At 61.5% G+C, this 22,662-nt stretch overlaps 1 protein-coding gene across 4 annotated transcripts in view; it reads right to left on the bottom strand.

The window, feature by feature from the left end:
• Positions 1–19,449, bottom strand: part of TBC1D2B (TBC1 domain family member 2B) — a 65,949-nt gene extending 46,500 nt beyond the window's left edge. For 2 of the 4 annotated variants that reach the window (XM_036067595.2, XM_078078790.1), the window contains exons 1-2: positions 19,102–19,449; positions 4,180–4,333 (exon numbers count right to left, since the gene is read on the bottom strand). In XM_036067595.2, coding sequence (XP_035923488.1) covers positions 4,180–4,333; positions 19,102–19,431 — 484 coding nt within the window. In that variant the 5' untranslated portion in view covers positions 19,432–19,449. Of the gene's footprint in view, positions 1–4,179; positions 4,334–10,172; positions 10,278–19,101 lie in introns of those variants that run through there. The other 2 variants (XM_078078789.1, XM_078078791.1) reach the window with 2 other exon arrangements.
• Between the last annotated feature and the right edge of the window lie 3,213 nt (positions 19,450–22,662).

The following is a 22,662-nucleotide window of genomic DNA, read 5'->3' as shown; positions in this document are numbered from 1 at the left end:
CACCTGCACCCCCTCCGCCCTCAGCATCACCCACCCAGCTCACCTGCACCCCCTCCGCCCTCAGCATCACCCACCCAGCTCACCCGCACCCCCTCCGCCCACAGCATCACCCACCCAGCTCACCCGCACCCCCTCCGCCCTCACAAACACCCACCCAGCTCACCCGCACCTCCTCCGCCCTCACAAACACCCACCCAGCTCACCCGCACCCCCTCCGTCCTCACCAACACCCACCCAGCTCACCCGCACCCCCTCCGCCCTCACAAACACCCACCCAGCTCACCTGCACCCCCTCCGCCCTCAGCATCACCCACCCAGCTCACCCGCACACACACACACACACACACACACACCCCCTCCCCCGCCCACAGCCGGGCTCCAAGGAGGCCCCTCCCACGTACAACTAGAAGCCATCCTCACACACTTCCCCGGCCTGATGTGAGGCCACAAGGAGCCTCAGAGGACATCCTGTTCACACATGGGAGAACGGTGGGTACCCAAGTCCCGTGAGCTCTCCCCACTGGGACCGGCTGCCCCTTGGGCACCACGCGCGAGTCACCGTGACGTACACTTCCGAACAACACGTAGCATTTGCAGTACTTTACAAATGGGGTCACAGAGAGAAGCACAGCCCCTCTGATCAGCTCACCAGGTGACAGGTGAGACGAGTCCGTGGATCCGCCGCAGCCTGCCGGGCTGGGTCTGCATCCGGCCCCATGTGGGCCTTCCCTCTGCCAGCCGCAGTCCCTGCACAGACCGTGGGGCCGAAAGGAGCAGCGGCCGCCCCGCCCGCCCGACCGAGAAGGACGTGTGTGGTCTCCCCTCCAACGGTCCTGCCATTTTCTGCAGGAAGCAACTGCCGTGCTCTGACGGGTACTTGGGCCCTCGAGACCCGTGACCGGGAGTGCTTCCACGGTCCCCGACTCACAGGAAGTCTCAGAGACAAGGTGTTGTCATCCCCGGCTGGTTGCTTATCAGCCTACATGGGAAGTGAGCTCAGCAAAACGAACTGCGTGCAGCTCCTGGAGCGGGGCCGCCAGCCTCCTGTGCTCGCTTCCTGTGCTCTGGCTGCCTCGTGCCCGCAGCGGGGAAGGGCTCTGAGCCTGCACTTGGTCTTCGCCAAGTATTCCTTTGTGTGGAAGCTAAGTCTTTACCATGCAGGCGCGGGGACGTGCAGAGTCCGTGTGCGTGCGGCACAGCGCTCCCGCAGGGTGCAGCCAGGAGGGGACGTGCAGAGTCCGTGTGCGTGCGGCACAGCGCTCCCGCGGGGTGCAGCCAGGCGGGGACGTGCAGAGTCCGTGTGCGTGCGGCACAGCGCTCCTGCGGGGTACAGCCAGGCGGGGACGTGCGGGGTCCGTGTGCGTGCGGCACAGCGCTCCTGCGGGGTACAGCCAGGCGGGGACGTGCGGGGTCCGTGTGCGTGCGGCACAGCGCTCCTGCGGGGTACAGCCAGGCGGGGACGTGCGGGGTCCGTGTGCATCTGGCACAGCGCTCCCGCGGGGTGCAGCCAGGCGGGGACGTGCGGGGTCCGTGTGCGTGCGGCACAGCGCTCCCGCGGGGTGCAGCCAGGCGGGGACGTGCGGGGTCCGCGTGCGTGCGGCACAGTGCTCCCGCGGGGGCCGGGCTGCGGGGTGCAGGCGGGCGGAGCAGACAGACACAGCCAAGCCATTCCTCCTGTGCAGCCTGACGAATGTCAAGCTGCAAATCCCAGTCACGGGACAACAGATTCCTATGCGGAGAACGTGAACTCTGGAGAAGGAATGTTCCGTAGGCCAGCGGGTGACGGCGCTGCTCCAGGGCTCCCCGCAGCCCTTCCTTCCTCACAGACGCTGCTGTGGACGGTGGCCGTGCGCTCAGCTCAGAACCCTGCCTCCCCGCTCCCTCCCCGGCTCGGGGACGGCCACACGGCACCCCCCCCCCCCCCCCCGCGAAGGAGGCAAGACCGAGGGCAAGACCGAGGGCTCCGGGGAGAGCCGCCTCCTTTCCGACCCCCGTGGCCCCGGCAGCAGCGGACTGGGAAAGCTGACCCACTACGGACCGCGAACGGCGCCTCACGAGACAAACACATCCCTGTGAGTCAGGTTCCCGCCGACCGCAGCTGAATGTAATCCTCACCAACTCCGAATTTCAATGTACTTTTACACGTAATGCAGTCGCCCATCTGCCCCTCATGACAGCACTGCGAGGGGTGGACAGGTGGTTCGCGTTCCAGCCCCCTGCCGGGCCTCCCCTCCCTCCCACCTGACCCACCTCCAAATCCTCCAGCCCTTCCACCTCGCCCCTGCCCCCCCCGCCCACCTCCTTCCACCACCCTCCCTGCCAGAGCTGTGGCCACCACGGCTTCCAGCCCCATCCCAGCCCCATCCCAGCCCCATCCCGCTGACCGGTGCCTTCCCCAGCACTCAGCACGTCCCAGCCGTCGCTCACCCTGCTCTCCCTTGTCTGGTGATGCACCCCCAGGTCTGGCCCCTGACCATCCATCCAGCCTCCTCTCTGGCCTCTCGCTCCCGCTGGACCTCCTTCTGCACCCCGAGGCCGGCCGGGCTCACGCTGCGCCGCGCTCCTCAGACTGCCTCTCACAGCTGCCTGCACCGGCCTGGGCCCCTCACCCGCTCCTCAAGAGCACGGACTGTGACTTCTCGGTCCTTAGATCCCACCGCCCAGACCACACACTGGAGCAGGGCATGCTCTCCATCCCGCTGATGAGCAGACCGCGGCTCAGACAGACAGACGTGCCGGGGCAGTGGAGCAGGGCTCGGCAGACTTGCTGGCGGCCCAGGTGGTAGTACGTACTTTCAGCTCGGGGCCCCAGGGCCGCTTCGGCCGATGGAGCTTCCTCCCAGGACGCACAACCACCTGCCCACCAGAGCTGTTCATTCTCGCGATGTCAGGGCCGCGGGTGCTGGCGCGACAGCGTGGGACGAAAATGAGAATGCCCCGAACAAGGGGCAACGAGGTCAGAAGACGAGGAAAGCTTTATTTTTAATACAAATCTGAGTTACAAACACCCTTCGGTCTAGCGCCCTGGGTCTGTCAGACGTACTCCGTCCTCAGAATAAAGGAACCAGGGCGTCACGCTGGCTTGGTCGCTAGAGTGTGTACCCCTCCATCTCGAGGCTGAACCCCACGTTGGGCATGGAGATTATAAACCACTAAACTTTAAGACTAAAGGAACAGACAGACGGTGTGAGCCCCACCCCTGAGGCACCAGCAGGGTCACGGAGCTGCTTCTGGTCAAAACCCCTAGGAGAGCGGCTTTCAAACACCCAGAGGAACTGTGCACGGAACACAGAGGTGCCCCCTCGGCTCTTGGTGCCCTCAGGGTGTGGGCGCCCCTGAGAACGACGTGAGGACCTCACGGGAGTGCGTGTGGACAGGTGTGACCATGTCACTGACCGCGGGGTCTGGCCGCAGACCCTGCTGTGGCTGTCGAGCACACAGTGGGCAGGGCAGCAGGGGCCTGCAGGGGTGGGGCTCTGGGGGCATCTGCTTCTGGAACAAGGAGGCTGTGGCTTGCAGGGAACTTGACGGAGCCCATGCTCTGAGGAGCAGAAGGTCCCACGGGCGTCAGGAAGTGCAGACCTCACCTCTTTGTAGGCGAGAGAACCAGCCCTCCCTGGCTGGACCCTGGCGTGTGCACCTGTCACGCTTGGCTTCAGGCCTCCGTGGCCTGCCCTCTCCCGTGAGGAAGGCAGGAGCCCCGGCACGGACGGTCAGCAAGCAAGTGCTGCTCAACAGAACCCGTCATGAGGACGCCGTGGCGTTTCACGGTCTCAATATTCAAACAAAAAGCCCCATTATCTCTACACTGAGACTGTCTGGGAATTAGCAAGAGTTGTTGAAATGCCACAAAAACCTAGAATAAAATGGAATCGGTTAAAGTCTCCTTGGGGAGATGTCGGGAGCACAGGCTTTGAGAACAAAGCGCGTACAAACGTCTGTGAACGTATCGGCGGGGGGGCGGGTGCGTCACCTTAAGGGGGGGGCACATGCAGGCAACATAGGGGTCATCATCAGGCTTGAATACGACTCCGTACATGGAAGCCCCCGGAAAGTACGGAACGCCACCTTTGGAAAGGGATCATCACTACTTTGGTTCGGAACATCCATCCAGCTGACCTGCCGTGGCAAACGGCTGTGCACGAGGAACGGACGCGGGTCCCCCCACCTGTGACTTACCTGAGTTATCTCTGGCTACAAGACCCTTAGAGCAATCCCCCGGGGTCGGGGAGGCCCTGCTGTCCCACTTCACCATGTCCAGACCGCTGCAGTACTCCCACCGCCTCTGCTGGAGCTCCTGCAGCCAGTAGGTCATGAGCTGACGGTTAGGGGCCTGCAGAGACGGAAGCAGAGAGAGCGTTACGGCCACACGCGGGACGGGCGGAAGCACCCTGCCCCGTGGACGGCGCTGGTGGGAAGCACAGGTCAGACTTCACCATCGGGACAGGCAGCCGCTGCTCATGCAAGCGGGCGGAGCAAACAGCAAGGACAGCGGGAATTCAGCCCCGAGGAGAAATCCTCCTGCCTGTGGGACCTGGAATTCCAGGACCACAGAACACCGTCCGCAGACGGTTTCAGGACGGCTGATGTTCTCGCTGACCCTGCACGCGGCACACGCACGATGCCCATCTAGAGATAGAGAGCTCACGCCTCGCTCAGTCTAGGGTGGCGTCCCGGCCGCGCCGCGTCAAATAACCGTATTTCCACCTGTTAGCCTCTGGGAGGGCACCAACAGACACGGCAGGCTGGAAACCAGAGAGCGCGTCGGATGGGTAAAACTTTTTAAAACTGACAACACCAAGTGCCGGGAAGGGTGCCGGGCAGTGGGCCCTGTCGAGAACCTCTCCCACTGCCCCCGCATGGCGGGCACCGCGACAGATCTGCTTGAACGGGAATCCTCGGTTTAAAGCGGGAAATCTGGCTGGGGAACAGTTAGCAACCTCGTGATCCTCTCTCACTAAATTCCCCGGGCAAAAACAAACATTAAAGTCACATGCTTTCAATGTCTGACCTATTATTCATGTTACAGAAATCTGGTCAATACAGCAGGGAAAACCGCCTTGAGGCAATGATTAACTGGGGTTCCTTCCCTTTTTAAAAATCCGGAAAGCGCTGAAAGCTTGTCGACGTCGATCCCAAGCAGCTAGTGAAAGGCTCCGGGGCTCGCGCTGTCCGAGCCGAGACCCCTGGACAGACACGCAGGGACTGCGAGGCAGGGCGGCACCCACCGCGCCAGGCGGCCCATCAGTGGACGTCCAGCCAGCCTCCGTGTGTTCCCTCGGCAGCTCTGCACGGAGGGGGGGCGGAGCTGAGAGCCGACCTCGCCCCGACCTGATTAGATCACAATCACTAACGAGGCTCTCGGTCGCCCCGGGTTCAGTCTGGGTTCAACACGGAAAGTTCCTCCAGATCTGCCCAGCACAGCACAGCCTCCATTGGACACACGAGGCCACAGAGCATGGGAAATGCGGCGGGCGCCACACGACGGAATACTCCGGATGCATCGCATTATCTCACCTACACTTGAAAACTTAAAGCACGGGGGCACCTGGGTGGCTCAGTCGTTAAGCATCTGCCTCTGGCTCAGGTCATGATCCCAGGGTCCTGGGATCGAGCCCCGCATCGGGCTCTCTGCTCAACGGGGAACCTGCTTCCACCTCTGGCCTGCTGCTCCCCCTGCTTGTGCTCGCGCGCTCTCTCTGACAAATAAAATCTTAAAAAAAAAAAAAAAAAAGAAAGCTTAAAGCAGGTATATCATGGTTCATACTGTGTGTGTCTCAACTGTCCTACTCTAGACTGTGATGATAAATGCAGTCCATTTTGGGAGCCAGGGTTGGTGGGAAGGCGACCGGGTGGGAAGCGGCCTTGGGGATCGAAGCGGAGGCCAAGGGCATCAGGTTCCTGGGGTGTGGGGCAGCCTCCACTTCTCCCCTCCCACAGGACTGTAGGACTCAAGGTGACTTCTCCGTCCTTTAACCGTGGAGATGCCAACGCTCTTTAGGGACCAACGACGAGTCCGGCTAGTCTGGCTGATGGCTCACAGTTTCAATACCCCCTCTGCCCTTCTCCAACGGGGCAAGTAGGACCCTCAAGCAATCTGACATCATGGAACACCTCCATGAGCCCATCACCAGGAGTGCCCTCCACTGAGCCCCAGCCCAGCTGAAGCCTATCACCACCACACCGTATCTGCCCGGCACCTGCCAGCCAGATGGATGGGCAGCAGGACTGGGAGACAGGATCTGCCCCCTACCCCCAATTTACAATGCTCTAATCCCAAATTCTGGAGAGCCAGATGGGCACTCCAATCATGCTGGAAGGGGCAGAAGCAAGGCTCAGCTCAGCAGGTGCCTGTGGGAGGTAAGTGTCCAGCAAGAGGCCAGGTGCCAGTATCTGCCGTCTGAAGACTCGCGACGGCCGTATCCTAGGTCTCCCTGAACACTGTCTCCCCAACTCCTATACATCCTTCAAAGCCCAATGCAAATGTTACCTCCAGAGGAGGTTTCTCTGACCTGAGCCTGCCATGTTCTCTCTATCCTCTGAGCAGGATGACACCGCGTACCCCAGGTCAGTTTCCCACGGAGGGAGGGACACGCCTCATGTGCCCCTCATTAGCCTGAGTTCCCTGAAGGCAGACGTCAGACCTGCTGCTCTCAACGCCGTCCAAGATGCCTGACGCATTCAGGTATCCGACTCTCCCCTCGTGTCTAGCTGCTCCCACTGCCCCAAGACTGCTAATCCCAGTCCCAACAGAGCCACACAGAGCATCTCAGAAAGCTATTCTGGTTGTCCCTACCCAGCCATCCGAGCTGCAGACCAGGGGACAGACTTGCACTGATCTGAGACACCCGCTGCATTTAGGTGCCATGTCAGGTCAGGCCAGAGAATGAAAACCAGGCCGCCCACATCCAGGCGGACGTGGACTTGAGTCCTCAGTGGCTGAGAAGAACCGCACGGTGCCCCAGCTGCTCCCACAGACTCGGTCCCCAGACCTCCACTGGCCCCAAACCCAGAAGCCCACACCTGGGGAGAAGCGCCCCAGCCCCTGCCCTTCCCCTGGACATTCCCCCAAGCCTGGCTCTCTCCCCGGGGCGCAGAAAAGTCCTGTAATAAGGTCATCTGGTCACAAGTGAGTTCATTCCGGGCCCACTCCCAGCAGGTGGGCGTGTTCCTGGGGGAGGGGCTGGTGCAGTGACCGAGCAGCATCACGGGAGTTGGGCGCTGTCCCCTACCCACATTCCCACCACGCGACCCCCTGGGCCAAGCTCTGCACCCCGGGGTCTCCAGCCCTGGGGGAAGGAACCTCCACCCACGGAACCTCAGCACACGGTAGAAGCCGCACAAAGCTCGTCCCCTTCGACGCAACGTCATTCCTGGGCATCTATCTGAAGTAATCCAAAAGAAGGAAAAGGGAAAAATGCCACATACACAAAAATGTTTGTCCGTTCGCTTGGCAAATATTTACCAAGCGCCTAACTTAGGCCAAGAGCCGCCGTCCACACCGGGGACACAGAACTGGGTGAGACCGGGTCGATTCTTGCCTCAGCCACACCCAGTGAGCAAACGGTTTCCTTTCCAACAGCAATAAACAGCTAGAAACACATTCCTAATTACAACCAAAATACAAAATGCCTGGCCTAAGAAACCCTTGTACGTTACGGAAACTTTCCAAAAATCCAGTCAACATTCTAAAGGAAAACTCATCTAAACTTTAACCTTCAAGAGCTCTGGACAAAACAAAGGAGGCGTGGGGCTCTGCCCTTCCGAGCAGGGAGGCCGTGAGGAAGGCGCGACCGGCCCGGTGTGCGGGCGGGGAGTCCAGAGCTGAGCCGAGTCAAATGCAGCATCCCAAACGAGATCAGGAGAAGTAGTCATTATTAAACAATGGCCTTAGGACAACTGGTTAGAAATTTGCATTAAAATGAATTCAAATTTGGGGCGCCTGGGTGGCTCAGTTGGTTAAGCAACTGCCTTCGGCTCAGGTCATGATCCTGGAGTCCCGGGATCGAGTCCCACATCGGGCTCCCTGCTCGGCAGGGAGTCTGCTTCTCCCTCTGACCCTCCTCCCTCTCACTCCCTCTCATGCTCTCTGTCTCTCGTTCTCTCTCTCGCAAATAAATAAAATCTTAAAAAAAATAAAAATAAAAATAAAATGAATTCAAATTTGATTCCAGATTTGAATGTGCATAAAGATCATTTAAAGCGCCCAAAGAAAATGCCTACATAATTAAGTTTCTGTCTCTTCTGCATCCCACAACAGCCGTGTAGATTTCCGCGCTTTTCAAAGGTGCGCAAGCGGGTCTGACTCTGGACTTTAAACCCGCCGTGCGGCAGACGCAATCCACACAGAAGCTTCCAGCAGAGAGATGAGCTCCAGGGCCGCGTGCACCTGGCAAGGCCAAGCGCTCTTCCGAGGCTGAGCCCCAGACTGAAGGCCAGACGGCCTGACCTTCGAGGGCTGTTTCCCGCACGCGGCCCCCCGGGAGCCGGCTCCGGGCAGGAGGTGTGGGTTTCACGGGGCTGATTATTCTCCCCAGAAACAAAGGGGAAGTTGCTACTGCACACAGTCCTATTCTCTCGGAACGGAAAGACCTTTCTAATCCCAAAAAGCAAGGCAGTAGAGAAAATGTCTGTCTGTCCAAAAACTCCACCACACCACGCAGAACGAAATGACAAATGACAAACGGAGACAGAGAGCAAACGACCTGCCGGGGGCGGAGGTGCACGCAGCCCGCACTCGCCGAGGACCCCTGCCTGCCTGGGAGCTCCCGCTCACCTTCCTTAACAAATGCCACAGCATATTGTAGACTTTTATTTCAAACAATAGTAACAACTACGTTTGCTGTGCAAACTCTGCAAAAGGCAGAAAAAAGAGAAACTGACCGCAAGCCCGTCACCAGACATGACGTCATGCACACTTCGCGGGCAGTCCTTCCAAACATTCTCCCGTCCCCAGACACCCGTCCGCTTCCCTTCACACAACCGAGCACGAACACCGGCTGTGACGCGTCCCCACGCCCGCAGCAGCGCCAGGCCCCAGCAGGGTGCCATCACCACGGGTGGCGGCGGACTGAACGCGGGCACACACCGTCACCGGAAGCGCACGACCGCCCAGACGGCGGTACCCGCGTGCCCCGGGGTAGGCACCGGGGCTGGGAGCCGGACGTCTGGGCTCACGCCCCGGGTGCCGTGAGCGGGGGTCCGATGCCCCCGGGAGGGCATGAGTGACAACAGCAACAGACCTGCAGCCGCGGCTCCGAGGGTCAAGTCAGCTCACAGGGCGCGTCCCCCTGGGCGCGGCGATCGCGTCTCCACCATCACCTGCGACCTCACGGCCGGAGTGGCTCCGTGGAGATTCAGACCGGGGTCTGGGTTCCTTGCTGTCACACGGAGGAGGCGGGAGGGGCGCACGCCCGTCTTCCCGCATCCCCGCAGGACTCAAGCTCCGCACGGTTTTCCTTGAGCGCCAGGAGGCTGACCGTGAGCCCCTGTGGGCGTGCGGGGTCCTCGGCGAGGACCGCTGGTCTCCCCGCCAGTGCCGGCGGCCCTCGGGACACACCGCGGGGTGCACACCGCTGCGCCGGGTCAGAGAGCGCCGCCGTGGTCCACGGGGGCCCCACGATCCCGCGCTGAAGACATTTCTCACAGACAGACGGCAGGGAAGCCGTGCTCCAGCCCGCAGGAGTCGCCAGCCACCAAGGCGAGGACCCCGCCCGTCTCTCCACTCGCGCTCCCTGGGGTTCTCCCGGCACACCCCCTCGGGCCCCACAGCAGCAAGCTGACGGGCCTGCCGCCCTCGGCGTCCCCCTCCAGACGCAGCGAAGCCACGCGCGCCCCAGGCTCCCAGGCTCCCTGACGGCGTCCGCGGCCGTGCGACCCGCATGCTCTGGGCCCCGCCGCGCCCGCGCCCCCACACGCGTGCTCGCGCGCACACGGAGGCCGGCTCAGCCTCCACAGCCCCTGCCGCACCAGCAACCGCCTGCAAACTCCCCCTCGCTGCCCAGTCCAAACACCCCCAACCCGATCCTGCCGTGTGAGGACAGCACTCCAGTCGTCCAGGCTCTGGGCTCCTCCCCAGAGGCCCGGCCCCCACGTCTACGAAGAACAGCACGACCACGTTCACAGCAGGGTTACAGAAAGGAGGGTGCACGCGGGGCGGGCTCCGTGCGCACCTCACTCGGCGCGCTGCTTAACAGGACGCGATGGCTGCTCATGGGCACGGAATTTTGTTTCTTAAATCTGAAGGAGGACATCTGGATTCCCAAGACGCATCTAAGCAATAAAAGCACAAGAATATCGTAAGCAGCCTGAGGATACAACACTCTGATGAAAAACAGACCACAAGCAGATCTGATAAATAACTTTAGGTTCCAAATTTTCTTTTGAATGTTTCAAAATCACGAGCCTGGAAAGAATCTCATGAGATCTGGCCCCGAACCAACGAAACAGACGGGAAGTCCTGTGTCTGAGCCAGCGGCAGATGCCGGGAAGGGAACCCAGGCAGGACCTCCAGGCCCGGCAGAGTGGGGAGCATCCGCACAGCGCTCCGTTCCTCCGGCGGGTGCCACGAGCTCTTACCTCTTCTCTTTTCAAACTATCTTAAAATCGGCATTTTCATATACTCTATCAAAATAGTTACACAATTGTAATCTCAATCCTTTCCAAAGGCTGAGCAAGAACCCAGACCCCAGGGGAGGTGCCCCACCCGCCACGCGTGCGGGAGGCGGAAGTCGGTGGGGGGGCTCCCATTTATCACTCAAGCACCCTCTTTTTAAAAGCAAATACGCTGACACAAACTCATCTGTCCTGACACCTTCCCAGCATTAACGGATGTCACAGAGACCAGCAAGCAAAGGTGAGGACGGGGAGGAGGGGATCCAGACACAGAACAAGGTGAAGCACGTTCGCAGGAAAGGGGCCCCAAAGACAAGGGGTGTGGGGGGCTGGGCCAGGTGACAGAATCGGGTGACTCTGGCTCTCCTCTCCCTGCAGGAAGTGCGTAAGCCCGGCGACACAACGGGGGCACGTGGCCCCCGGCAAACCCCGGCTGCATTCCCGTGGCTCCCTATCAGCCCTGCTGTTGAACAGTCGGGGAGAGCCAGGGCCCTGTGAGCTCGGGGGAATAAAAGCTGCAGCAGCCGCGGGACGGTCCGCACCCCGACCCCCCGCCCTGACGGTTCCCACACACCACGCGACGCTGCCCTGCTCCCGCGTGATGCGTTTTACTCAGACGCAGGACACAGGAAGGACTTCGTATGAAGGTTTAGGAACTGGGGTCCCAGACTCCACGAGCCAGAGACCGGGGGCAGGGGAGTGTGGCCGCAGAGATCCGCTGCCCTTCAAGCGAGTCTGCGGGGTGTCTGGGGGGCACCTGGTCTCCAACCGTCTCTCGGGCCGAGCTGGCGTCTCAGGAACAGGTCCTCGGCGTCATTCTGTAATTCACCCTTGGCTGGGCGAAATCTGGGGGCCCTCCAAGTCCTGACCAGCTACGCGGGGGTGGCCATGACGACGCTCTCCCGGAAATACCCCCAGGATGCCCACCAACGGCCCTGGAGGGGCACCAGCACGCGGTGCCGCCCAGGACCGTGCGGCCGGCGCGGGAGACGCAAACCTCAGGGCCTCGGGGGATCGGGGAGAGGGTGACAAGCCCCAAACCAGTGCTGTAGAAACTCAGAATGCAAAGCAGATACACAGACAGAAACCACAGAGCGTTGGCCCAAGGACAAGGGGCTCACGCCCCCCTGGCCTCCGCCCACGCGGCCGAGCTATTTCCAGTCCACACAGAAGGCCGTCCCCGGACAGGCCCTCTGTGCTCGCCGCGGAGGGAGCGGTCGCTCACGGTCCAGGGCAGCGGTGGCTCCCAGAAGCAGGCATGCACACCTGCGGCCGGAGGGTCGGGCTGGTAAGCGTGCCGCTCCCCGGGGCACACCCCGCCTACCGACCGCATCAGGGTCGCTGGGGCGAGCCCGCCGTGTGCATTCTCCACAGGCCTTTCTCCTACAGCTGAGAACCACGGCTCTGAACAGCACGCTTCCTCCGAACGGCAGCCAGCCGCGAGCGCTCTGTCAGCACGTCGCCCGGGACAGGAAGTGTGTGGGCGCAGTGTGAACCCGGACGCCGGGCGAGCGGGCACAGCTCACGGGACACCCCAGCTGCCGGGGGCCTGTCCCCCTCTGGCACATGCCGCCTGAGAGAAGGCTCCCGACGGGATGCGCGCTTCCCGCTAAGCCAACCCCTCCTGGAAGCAGACCGTCTACACCGCTCACGTCCAATCCCCACGCGACTCGCCATCTTGAAGCTACACTGCAGCAGAAAACGGGCAAATGCCCAGTTTAGGTGCCTATCCACCACTGACCCCGCATGAGCCGGACTGCCTACCCACGGCCTAGAGCGGGAACACAAAGCAAACATCACCGAGCTGCTGGGTGAACAGGACACACGGTTCGCGTATCCACCACCACCCCACTGAAGGCCTGTTCCCTTGTGCTGGCGCCCTGGGTCACGGCCCCTCCAGTTCCGACTCGGGGGCAGTGACCCCTGGAGCAAAAGCGCGTAAGGACTCCCTCCAAGTCACCGAGCCGCTTAACGACAACGCCCCAGTCACAGCCCAGAACAGGCTGGGCAAGCTCCCCGAGGCCAGAGGCAATGGCTGACTCCCGCCGGGTGCCCGCCAGGGCCTCACGCCACAGAACTGGCCAGGCGAAGGGCTGACTGGTCGCACCGTGCCCAGGACAGTCAGGCCAACCTGTCTGCCAGCAGTCTTCCCTGGACATCACAGAGCTGCAGGGGAAACGAAATAACCCCTCTAATCCAAGATCGACATCTCCGATGGCAGGGCCTGCCCGCCCCGTCCACCGCCAGGCCTGCCACCCGACACTCAGACAGGTTCTCGTCCGAGGGGCACACTGCACGAGAACGCGCTCCTTCCCGGAGGCTGGCCCCGGAGAACAGTCCCAAGGACGCAGCTTGGGACCCCTCCCCACCAGGGTCCAGGTCCCCCACGCGGTCAACCTGAGAAAGGTCAGCGAATGAAGACACGGACTCCCGTCTGACCGGGGACATGTCCGCGGGCGCACGAGGCTCTCAGTCTTTGAGCAGCTACGGTTCCACCCAAACCTGACCGCTCCCCAGCCCGCCTTCTCCAGGGAGCACTTTGGACAGTCACCACGCAGGCCTCTCCAATTCTGCAACGATCACACCGACCACAGCCTTCTGGCCCCGGGCCACGTCCAAATCAGTCCTTTACATACAGGCCTCCCTCCTTCATCACTGTGGAAATATGCCACACCTCCCCCAGGGTCAGGACGCGGGCAGGCCTCAGATATTCACGCCCCACACTGACGGCGACAGACAAATACGATTTCCTGCAAAGGTTCTCCAGAGCCATCAGGTGCTGATGTATTTTTAAAGTCTTTGTGCTGCAGTTTCTTAAGCGAGTGGGAAAATTACTGCTGTATCTGCAGAAAAAGCGTAACGCTTACACGGTGGCAGGTGCTAATGGATGAACAGACACCGGGAACCTCCTCTGTGCAACAGGAGCGTTCGGTCAGCCGGCCAGGGTGCCCCGAGCGCCGACTACCTGCCTGACCGTCCCCTACGCGCCGGGGACGCAGCGCTGAGCTGCAGACAATCTGTCCTCGGGCTGCGTGCGCCCTCGCTGGACCCGCTCACATACCCGGACAGGACTGGACCCACTTCAGGGGGCGGCCTGTGTACGTGGGTTTCCTGAGTGGCCTGGTGGGCCACTGCTTATGGGGCAAGTGTGGGATCCGCGGGCTCCCCAGGGAGCATCTCTGCCGCGTCGGGGGGTGCGCAGCAGGTGGCGGGTTAGGAGCCCCGCGGCTCCCTAATTCCCGAACCCATACTGCGCTCCCTCTGGGACAGCAAGCAAGCCCAGCCGAGGCCCACACCCGACAGGAAGGAGGCCAACACCACCCACTCCAGGGTCATTCAGACCCGACTGCCTCAATCTCTAAGAGAAATGACAGTTCCTAATCTAAACCCCTCCCCCAGAGAGTCATTTCTAGAATAACGGGATCTCTTCTGTTCTTGGAAGGAAGGTTATGGTCTGACTTCTGACCGCGCAGCAAGGCTGTACCCCAGTGGCTGATGGGTAAAGGCACCTGAACAAGGACACCTGTCCAGCCCTCAGGAGCCTCAGGGAGGTGGCAGGTGGTGTTCACACCTCAACCCCAAATGCATGTGGCTCCCCCCATTTCTTAAGAAACGGTTGCCTCCAAAGGGGAAGGAAGTTGGCAACGTGCATTTGAGCAAAGCGGGTGGAAGAGGCAAGCGTCTGGTGAAGGTGGTCACGAGGAATGTTCTGGGATGGGCAGTCCACCCCGCAGGGCAGGCCCCACACACAAGCCCCCCCAGGCGGCCTCCCAGACCCCGCTCCCCCCGAAACCGTGCTGCCTAAGAAGCAAGAGGCCACAGTATCTTTACCTTCACGTTTGTTTCCTTTGAAACCTTTCTGCCAGGCTGTCACATACATACGTCAACCCTTCATACACAGGCTGGACAGTCCTCCAGGCGGTTAGATGCGAGTACTGGGCGTGACCCACCCACCCATTTGGAAGAGAGAAAAAAAAACCCTCAACCCCCACTGAAAACTCTGCTGATCCCTGCACTCTGGCCCCAAAGGCCTCCCCCTCCAAAGGCTGTGCCCCCTTCTCCCTGGCTGCCCCCTGGAACTCCCAGAGCCCCACACGCGACCAGCACTCCCGCCTACGCACCTCTGCTCCCGCCAGGCCCCCTCCCCCTCTCCCCTGTGGTCAACACCAACCCAACCTTCACACCTCTGCAAGTCTCTCCCAGCCCTCCCCTGCGAACTAGATCGGGTCCCCCGTCACACATGCTCACACCTCGTTCCTCCCACGCTGCACGGCGCCCGTTGCTGTGACCGTCTGTCTCCCCACGTTACCGAAAGCCCCGCCAGGCAGGAACTGGCTCATGTCGTTCGGCCTGCACGCCCAGTGCCTAAGCGCAGGGTGAGAGGGTGAGAGGGGCCCCAGGCCCCCCGAAACATGTGAGTCCCTGAACCACAGTCCCGGGCCATATCCAGCCCATCGCCTGTGTATACGCCTACACGCCAGGAATGGTTTTTATGCTTTTAAATGGTTGAAAAAAAAATTGAAAGAACAGTATTTTGTGACACGTGAAAATCACATGAAATTCAAATTTCGTAGTCCATAAGTAAAAATTACAGAAACACTGTTACACTCATTTTATGGCTGTTTCTGGATCATGACAGCAGAGGAGTCACACGGTGTGGTGGCAAGACCTAAAATATTTTCCATGCGGCCCTGGACTTAAAACACTCACCCACGGCTACAGGGGTGTCCAGCCAGGGGCGTGAAACACCAGAGCCCGAAAATCAGGACTGGCTGTGCTCTGGGTGGGCCGCACCCTCTCTGCGTAGCTCATGCCTGTCGTATTCAGTGGGCGCTCACAGCATGCCGCAAGGGAGAGCGTCACTGGATACACTGGGGGATCTGGCTCACCCTCCCAGAGGGCCGAAGCCCTCCCCAAACCAGTGCTTGCTGGGCGACCACCCTGTGTGCTCTCACTGCACACATACCCACGGGCACCGCTCAGAAGGTCAGGATGCAAACTTCAGGAGCGGGGTGCGGACCACACCATAAGGAGCACCGCGCCAGGCGGCAGGACTGGGCAAGCCACTGGGGGTTATGGTCTAGCCACTGGGGGTTATGGTTAAGCCCAGCTGAGGCCCACACCCGACAGGAAGTAGGCCAACACCACCCACTCCAGTGTCATTCAGACCCGACTGCCTCAATCTCTAAGAGAAATGACAGTTCCTAATCTAAACCCCTCCCCCAGAGAGTCATTTCTAGAATAACGGGATATTAGGACACCATACCTGCCTTTAAGGAGTGTCCTAGCTGGGCCGCCCTGACAAACCCTGAAAAGCGAAGTCTGGACCAAAGATCTAAGTAACACTTTGAGACCCGAGTGGATGCCCTCGGGCAGGACAGCTTAGTGGCGCCAGGAAGGCAGAGTTCCCAGCGTCTCTTCTGCGTGGGACACACGATGACTACCCAGGCTGACAAATGTTTGTCATTAAGCTGCGAGCAGTTTCAACACCAGAGAATGTGCATCCTTCCCAGGAAAGTGGGTTCATGACTGGGTAGTTACGTGTGACTCAGAAACCGACCCCTTGTCCATTTGAGCACCAAACGGCCCCAAGAAAGGGGTGGAGGGCGGAGAATTGGTCCTTGACAGGCGGACGCTGCCCCTTGTTCCAGGGCCTGCAGAGGCCCGGCAGAGGAGGCTGGTTCCCGCTCACGCTTTACCCGCCCCCCCATCAGTCACACGCTGGCCTCCCTCCAGAGCTGTCCCCTGCTCCTCACAGCCCCGGAAAGCCCGGTGAGCAGCACACTCTCCTCACCCGCCCCGGCACCACTGGCCTCTGCCTGATGGCCGTAGCAGCTTCCAAATGTAAAATGCCCCTGCTGCTTTCTCACGACGTGAAAAGGACAGAAATCAAATGCAGTAAAGGGAAAAGCGCTACACCTTATCTCATCCCAAAGCACTGACGTCCTAACACAATTACACACTCTGCATCTCGGACACTCGCTATTCCCGGAGTGTCGACTTTCAGAGGGGGTCTCAGTCTAGCTTCCCGATCTCCGGCAAATCCCAGCCCCTCTCTGGCCTCTGTTCCCTCGTCTGTAAAACAAGGCGCTGGACCAGATCCCTGAGTTCAGCAACAGAGAAGCTTAGCAAGAAATTCCAATATCAGTTTTCATTAAGACTCAAGCAGTAAAACATTTCGAAAAAGCCCAACAAAACCACAGCTTTGCCAGGGAGGGCTGAAAAGACGCTTTAAAACAAGAAACACATGATAATGCAACAAGCAAATTGCTGATTTTTCTTTTCTTTCTAAGTCATCTGTCCAGGGAGATGGTATCTGTAGAATGATATGCAACCAGCTGAAGCCTGAGCAGGGCTTAGTCCTCAGTAGCCTAAGATCCTCCCTGCAAATCAGGGGCTCCCCGCTGGCCGAGGACGCTTCCAGGCCCTGACGGGTGACAAGGAAGATAAACGGCTGATCCCCCCCTTACCACCACGAAAGTTTTACTCCCACAGCTCAAAAGGAATCCCCTACACCATCCTTCTCAAGGCGTGCCCCTACTCCGGAAGCCCACGTCTCCACCACTCCCTTCTTTTGGGAAGCCTTGCCTGTGTTCCCATTCCCACTGTTTCTGTAAAGCAGACCCTCAGCGACTAGTCAACTTTCCATATTCCTCAGTCAGGAATCCACATGAAAAGTGATTTCCTTTTTTTAAAAATATTCTGAACATAGAACAAGATGGACAGAATGCTATAAAGCGCCCTGGGGCACCCACCACCCAGTCCTGGAAATAAACACTTGCAAACACACTGGACGCCGGCCTCATCTTCCCACGCAGCAAGGCCGTCCCGAATCCAGGCCTCATCACCCCCCGCCGCTCGGCACTCACGACACGGCAGACAGCCGCGTGAGCTCCATAACCTTCCATCAACAGTGCTGTCCGTACGCAATCGCTCTGGACCATCTTCTTGCCCCGTTTTATGCGAGCTCACGCTTCAGCTGTCTCCTCTTCACGCTCACTGCTGTATGAACATTCCTTTACACGGACATGCCGCACACCTGGCCCCAGATGCTACTCGTCATTTCGTACGGCTGCCACGCAGGGCCTACGCTCTGCCAGACGTCCCCACCACATTTCCAGAATGCTCACAACCCCCTAAGGAGGAAGGTGAGCGTCCCACTAGACCAGAGGGGGCTGGGACACACAGGGGGCCTCGCTGCCCAACACACGTGCGTGGCACACCCACGCGAGTTCAGGCCACTCGGCTCTGCGGCCACCGTCTTCACCTGAGCCTCCAAGCCCCATGGAGGGACGAACCTCCATGACTCACATTTCTCTCCATGAGAAAACGGACCGAGGGCTCCAAAGTCAGCTGAGAAAACCTGAAACAGGATGCTCCGCTTTCTTTGTTAACAAACAATTCGACAGGAAATCCATCTGACACAGACTGCCCGCATGCACAGTGAGGACAAGCCCGTTCCTGGCACAGGTCCCTGGAGTCATTCCCAAGCTTATACAAACGGTCTCCAAGTCAGCCGGAGTCGTACTGCAACCCTGCTTGGCTTCCCCTGCAGAAGCAGGCTGTCTGCACCCACTCAGACGGCGCGGAGGGGCCGGAAAGCACCCAGGAATCAGCCTGCCTGAATGGCAGCAGCTGAGCTGACATGGCTCTGAGGTGACCTCGGGCAGCAGCCCCAGCTGCTGCGTGCTCTGGAGGCCCGGGAACAGTGCTGGGCTCGCCCGGCCCGGGAAGCAGGCACAGCCCACCCTGCTCTGCACTTGGTCCGGGAGAGCGCTCGAACAGGCCAGCCCAGCCCTCTGCCCGGGGGGGAGCCCAGCCTGAGGACTGAGGGTGGGGGCTCAGAGCCCCCAGGCAGGGAGCCAGGCCGGGAGAGAGGTGTGAGCTCCAGCATGAGGGCCCCGAGGGCCCCGGGGAGAGGGGGACCCCCAGGCCAGGGGAGGCCCGCGGGCACCAGCACCAGGACTCTCCACCGATCTTCCCCGCGGGGCTTCTCGCCACAGGTGCAGGAAGCCTGGCACGGGCAAGGCAGAACCGGCTGAAGGAACCCCCTCCCACGTCTCCCAGCAAAGTGAGGAGCCAGGGACCAGGCCTGGCCACTTGCAGGCTGTGCGACCCTCGCTGAGCGCCCCTGCCCCAGGGCCCCGGCTGCAGGGCATCACCGGGGAAGGCCCTGCCCCCTCCGACCCACCCCCACCAGGGGTCCGCGGCCGCCCCCCCCGCCCCGTTACAGAAGCGGCAGCGGAAGCACGAAGGGGCCGTAACCTAGGCAGGTCCAGAAGCCCGCAGGCGCCAACGGCCGGGACGGCTGCGCGGGGGGGAGCCCAGGTGAGGGGCGGAGGAGGGGGCCGGCAGCGCTCAGCCCGCAGCCCCGGGGGGGGACAGGCCCGGTGCGCCGGCCCGAGGCGGGAGGCGCGCGGGGACAGGGGGCCGGCAGGGCGGCGGCGGGGGAGAGGCGGGGAGGGGCGCCAGGTGCGGGCTCCCCACCTTGAGCACCGTGACGGCGCCCGCGCTGTGCACCTGGAAGTGCGCGGGCGGCTCGGCGCCGGCCTCGGCCGCCTCGTCGGGACCGTGGTAGCTGAAGCAGGCGTCCGCGATGTCCAGGTGGCCGAGGGGCAGCGCGTCCTGCGGGCTCTTGAAGTAGTAGAGGTAGCAGCGGCGCGCGTCGAACACGAACCAGCGGCTGCGGTAGCCGCGCAGCGGGCCCTTGCCCGACAGCTTCTGCAGGTAGCCGCACAGCCGCGCCGGCTCCCGCGCCGGGCCCGCCGCCGCGCCCTCCCGCTCCTCCTCCTCGGCCCGCGCCCCGGGCCCCGGCATCGCCGCCGCCGCCGCCGCCGCCGCCCCGGCCCTGCGCGCCCCCGCCCGCGCGCCCCCGCGCCGCCCCCGCGCGCCCCGCCCCGCCCCGCCCCGCCCCGCCGCTGCGCACGGCCCGCGGGCGCGCAAGGCAGCCTGGGACTTGTAGTCCCGCGGTCACGGCCCGAGCGGGCGGGAAGCTCGCGCTTGGCGCACCTGCAGCCCAGGGCCCGCAGCACCTGCGCGGGGCGCCCCTCCTCGAGGGACGCAAGGACCCGCCACAGACGGCGGGCGGCCCAGCAGCGGCCACGACCGTGCGAAACTGGCCGTCGCCCGAAAGAGGAAGCGCGGGGAAGGACGGGACCGAGCCCGACGCGGCCACGTGGGCCCAAGGCCGGGGTGCTGAGCGAAGTCCGCCGGAGAAGGACGGAGCCCGCACGATTTCACCTGTGCGTGGACTAGGGAAGACAGACACACCGGCACAGCGGAAGCAGGGCCTTCAGTGCGAGGAGAAAGTGGACCTTGGCGGTGGGCAGGTGGGGCGGCGGGAGGTCGGGGCCTGCAGGGGCGCGGTGCGGAGGTCCGCGGAGCGGGGGAGCGGCGGGAGCTGGGCCTGCCGACCGCTGCGTCGGACACCTGGAACTGAGTGACACCGCGTGTCCACTACACCTGCACGGAAGGAAAGCAGGAAAGAAGGTTCTAGCTTTGTTTCTGCAAGGGCCACATCAGAGCAGAGAGCCGGTCCTCCTTCCGCCTGTTCTCACACGGCTCGTGAAAGCTGGAAAGAGCCTTCTGGGAGGGACAGGCCACCCCAGGAGTCTGCCGACTTCAGACACGCCAGCCAGCCCGCCGCACACGGGCCCTGCCTCAGCTGCCCCTCGGGCACCCCCTCCCGTGGCCACCAGCAGTCCCGCGGGTGGGCACAGCGAGGGTGCCCCCACCCTCGGGTCCCGGTGCTCTTTGAGCACCAAACACACGGTGTGGAGGGTGGGCTCTGGAGCCAGGTGGATGGGATTTGTCCCCGAGCTCTGCCACGCACCACAGCTGTGACCTTGGGCAGGTCATTGGACCTCTCTGAGCCTCAGCCTCGTCACCCGTGGACTGGGGATCATACCACTCACGCCATTGTTCTCGGGAGACTTCCAGGAGCAGTGCTCGTGAACGTGCTCGGCAGGCGGTCCCTACCAGTCCCGTACAGTTAACACAGATGTCGTCCTCAGCCGGCAGCTTCTGAGAGGGGCGATCCAGCAGGGGACCAGCCCCCACACAGGGGAGGCCTGAGAGCGCCTGCAGGAGTGGGGTGGGCCGCCCTCAGGAGAGAGGGAACCGAGGTCGATTTGGGCCTCGCCCTGTGGGTGACAGGGGCAGTGACTAATGGGCTTGCGGGGTGAGGCAGCCAGGGTGGGATGTGACTGGGAAATCCCGTGGAAAGGGGAACAGCTGGGAGCACTGGATCCGTGTAGCCGAAGCTCTGTGCCAGATGCGCACTGGAGGCCAGGGAGGAGCAGGGGACAGCCCACTGTCCTTGGCTCTGTCAGCCAGTTGTTCAAAAGTGGGGGTGGCTGAGGCCTGTGGTCCCAGAGGACAGAACTGAGCCCGGTCCACCTTGCAGAGACCAAGATCTGCTAAGTGTCAGGAAGGCACAGGGCTGAGCCCCCAGCCTGGGCAGATGGGACTGGACAAAGGACCACTACCGTCCCTGTCCCTCCATGGCTGATGTCTGTGCTTCTCGACAGACAAGCTGGGCCCCCAGCCTGACCCTCCTGCACCGGAGCTGGCTCTCCGTCCCCCACCCCTCCTGGCAGAGGAGGAGGCCACCTCTGCCGCCGTCCTCCTTGGGCCGGGGCCACACCCCACATCCTATCCAACATGTTAAAATGCCCCACATCCTATGGTAAACATTGCTCTAAAACTGTTTGAAGGCATTTCTAGAATTATGATCCTGATATTATCTGACTGTGAGGAATTCATTTTAATTTATGTTTGGCTGACAGTTTCTTGGCAATCGTCAGGTCTGTGTGGGCACCCTGGCCGAGTGAGAGAAATCCAGCCTACGCATTGTTTTCAAAGGGACTGACATTTCTTTTTAAAGTTTATTTATTTTTAAGTGACCTGTACGCCCAACGTGGGGCTCGAACTCATGACCCCAAGGTCAAGAGTCGCACGCTCTACTGACTGAGCCAGCCGGGCGCCCCTAAAGGGAGTGAGGTTTTTATGATTACTATGACATTGACATAATGTTACACTTGACATCTAATTAAATGCGTATTAATGTAGATTTTGCTTTTTCTCAGGCTTCGGAGCCCGAGTGTATCTGTCTTAGGCTACAGACACCCTGTCGGCCCCTTGCGAGCTGGCAGAGAGGGGCGCCGGGCCTACAGCAGCTAAGGAACAGACCGCCTGGCCAGGCGCAGAATGCGGCCCTCTGAGCAGGCTGCTCAGCCGCAGGCCCTGAGACCCCAGTGAGCCGGTCAAAGTGGCCACAACCTGTCATCCAAGTCCCTGTCCCCCCAGTCCCGCCGAGCAGAAGGGGCCTGAGCCTCCAGGACAGACCCCGCCCCCGTCCCGACCCCCCAGACATCTCCCAGGCTGCCAGCCCTGCCCACTCCCTCAAGGCCAGTCCAGGCCGCTGGTTTTCCCGGAACAAACCCTGCATTGTGTCATGCCTGGGTCCCGAGGGCCATGCCCTCAAGGGGCTGCAGGATGGCGCTTTCTCTCGTCCCCTGCTGCCCTTCCCCCACCCTCCATTCGGACAAGTTTAGTCGATTATGTAAAATGCTGAACAAATGCAGCTTCAGTTCCTTTCCAGCCAGACCCCCGGCTCAGGGCCCTCCTACACCGGAACTCTGCCGGCTCCTGGGTCCTCCCTCATGGCCCTTCTTCCGTGGCTCATGGACACTCTGCTGGTCCCCAAGTCTCCGAGCTGAATGTCCGCGTCCCGTGGTCAGGGGCCAGCTTTACGCAGCCTGTGTAGCCCCCCACCCCCGCCGTGTCTAGGACAGGCCTGCTTGGGGCTACTGGGTCTGCCCCCTCTAGCCTCTTGGAGCCCAGTGACCAGAAGGAAGTGGCCAACCCGGGAGGAAGTGGCTACTGTTTACCCGAAAGGGGAAATTTGGGCAGTGAGCTTGCTCCCACGTGGCCAGCCTCCGGGCAAGCCCCAGGGACACAGAGCCAGTGACTCATCCTGGGCCAGTTTCCCCCAAGAGGGATGGGGTGAGAGGCCCGGCCACGCACAGCCTCTACCCTTCTCAGACC

This window comes from Halichoerus grypus, chromosome 8 (assembly GCF_964656455.1).
Source record: "Halichoerus grypus chromosome 8, mHalGry1.hap1.1, whole genome shotgun sequence".
Taxonomy (NCBI): Eukaryota; Metazoa; Chordata; class Mammalia; order Carnivora; family Phocidae; genus Halichoerus; species Halichoerus grypus.
This window is presented reverse-complemented; position numbering and strand designations above follow the sequence as displayed.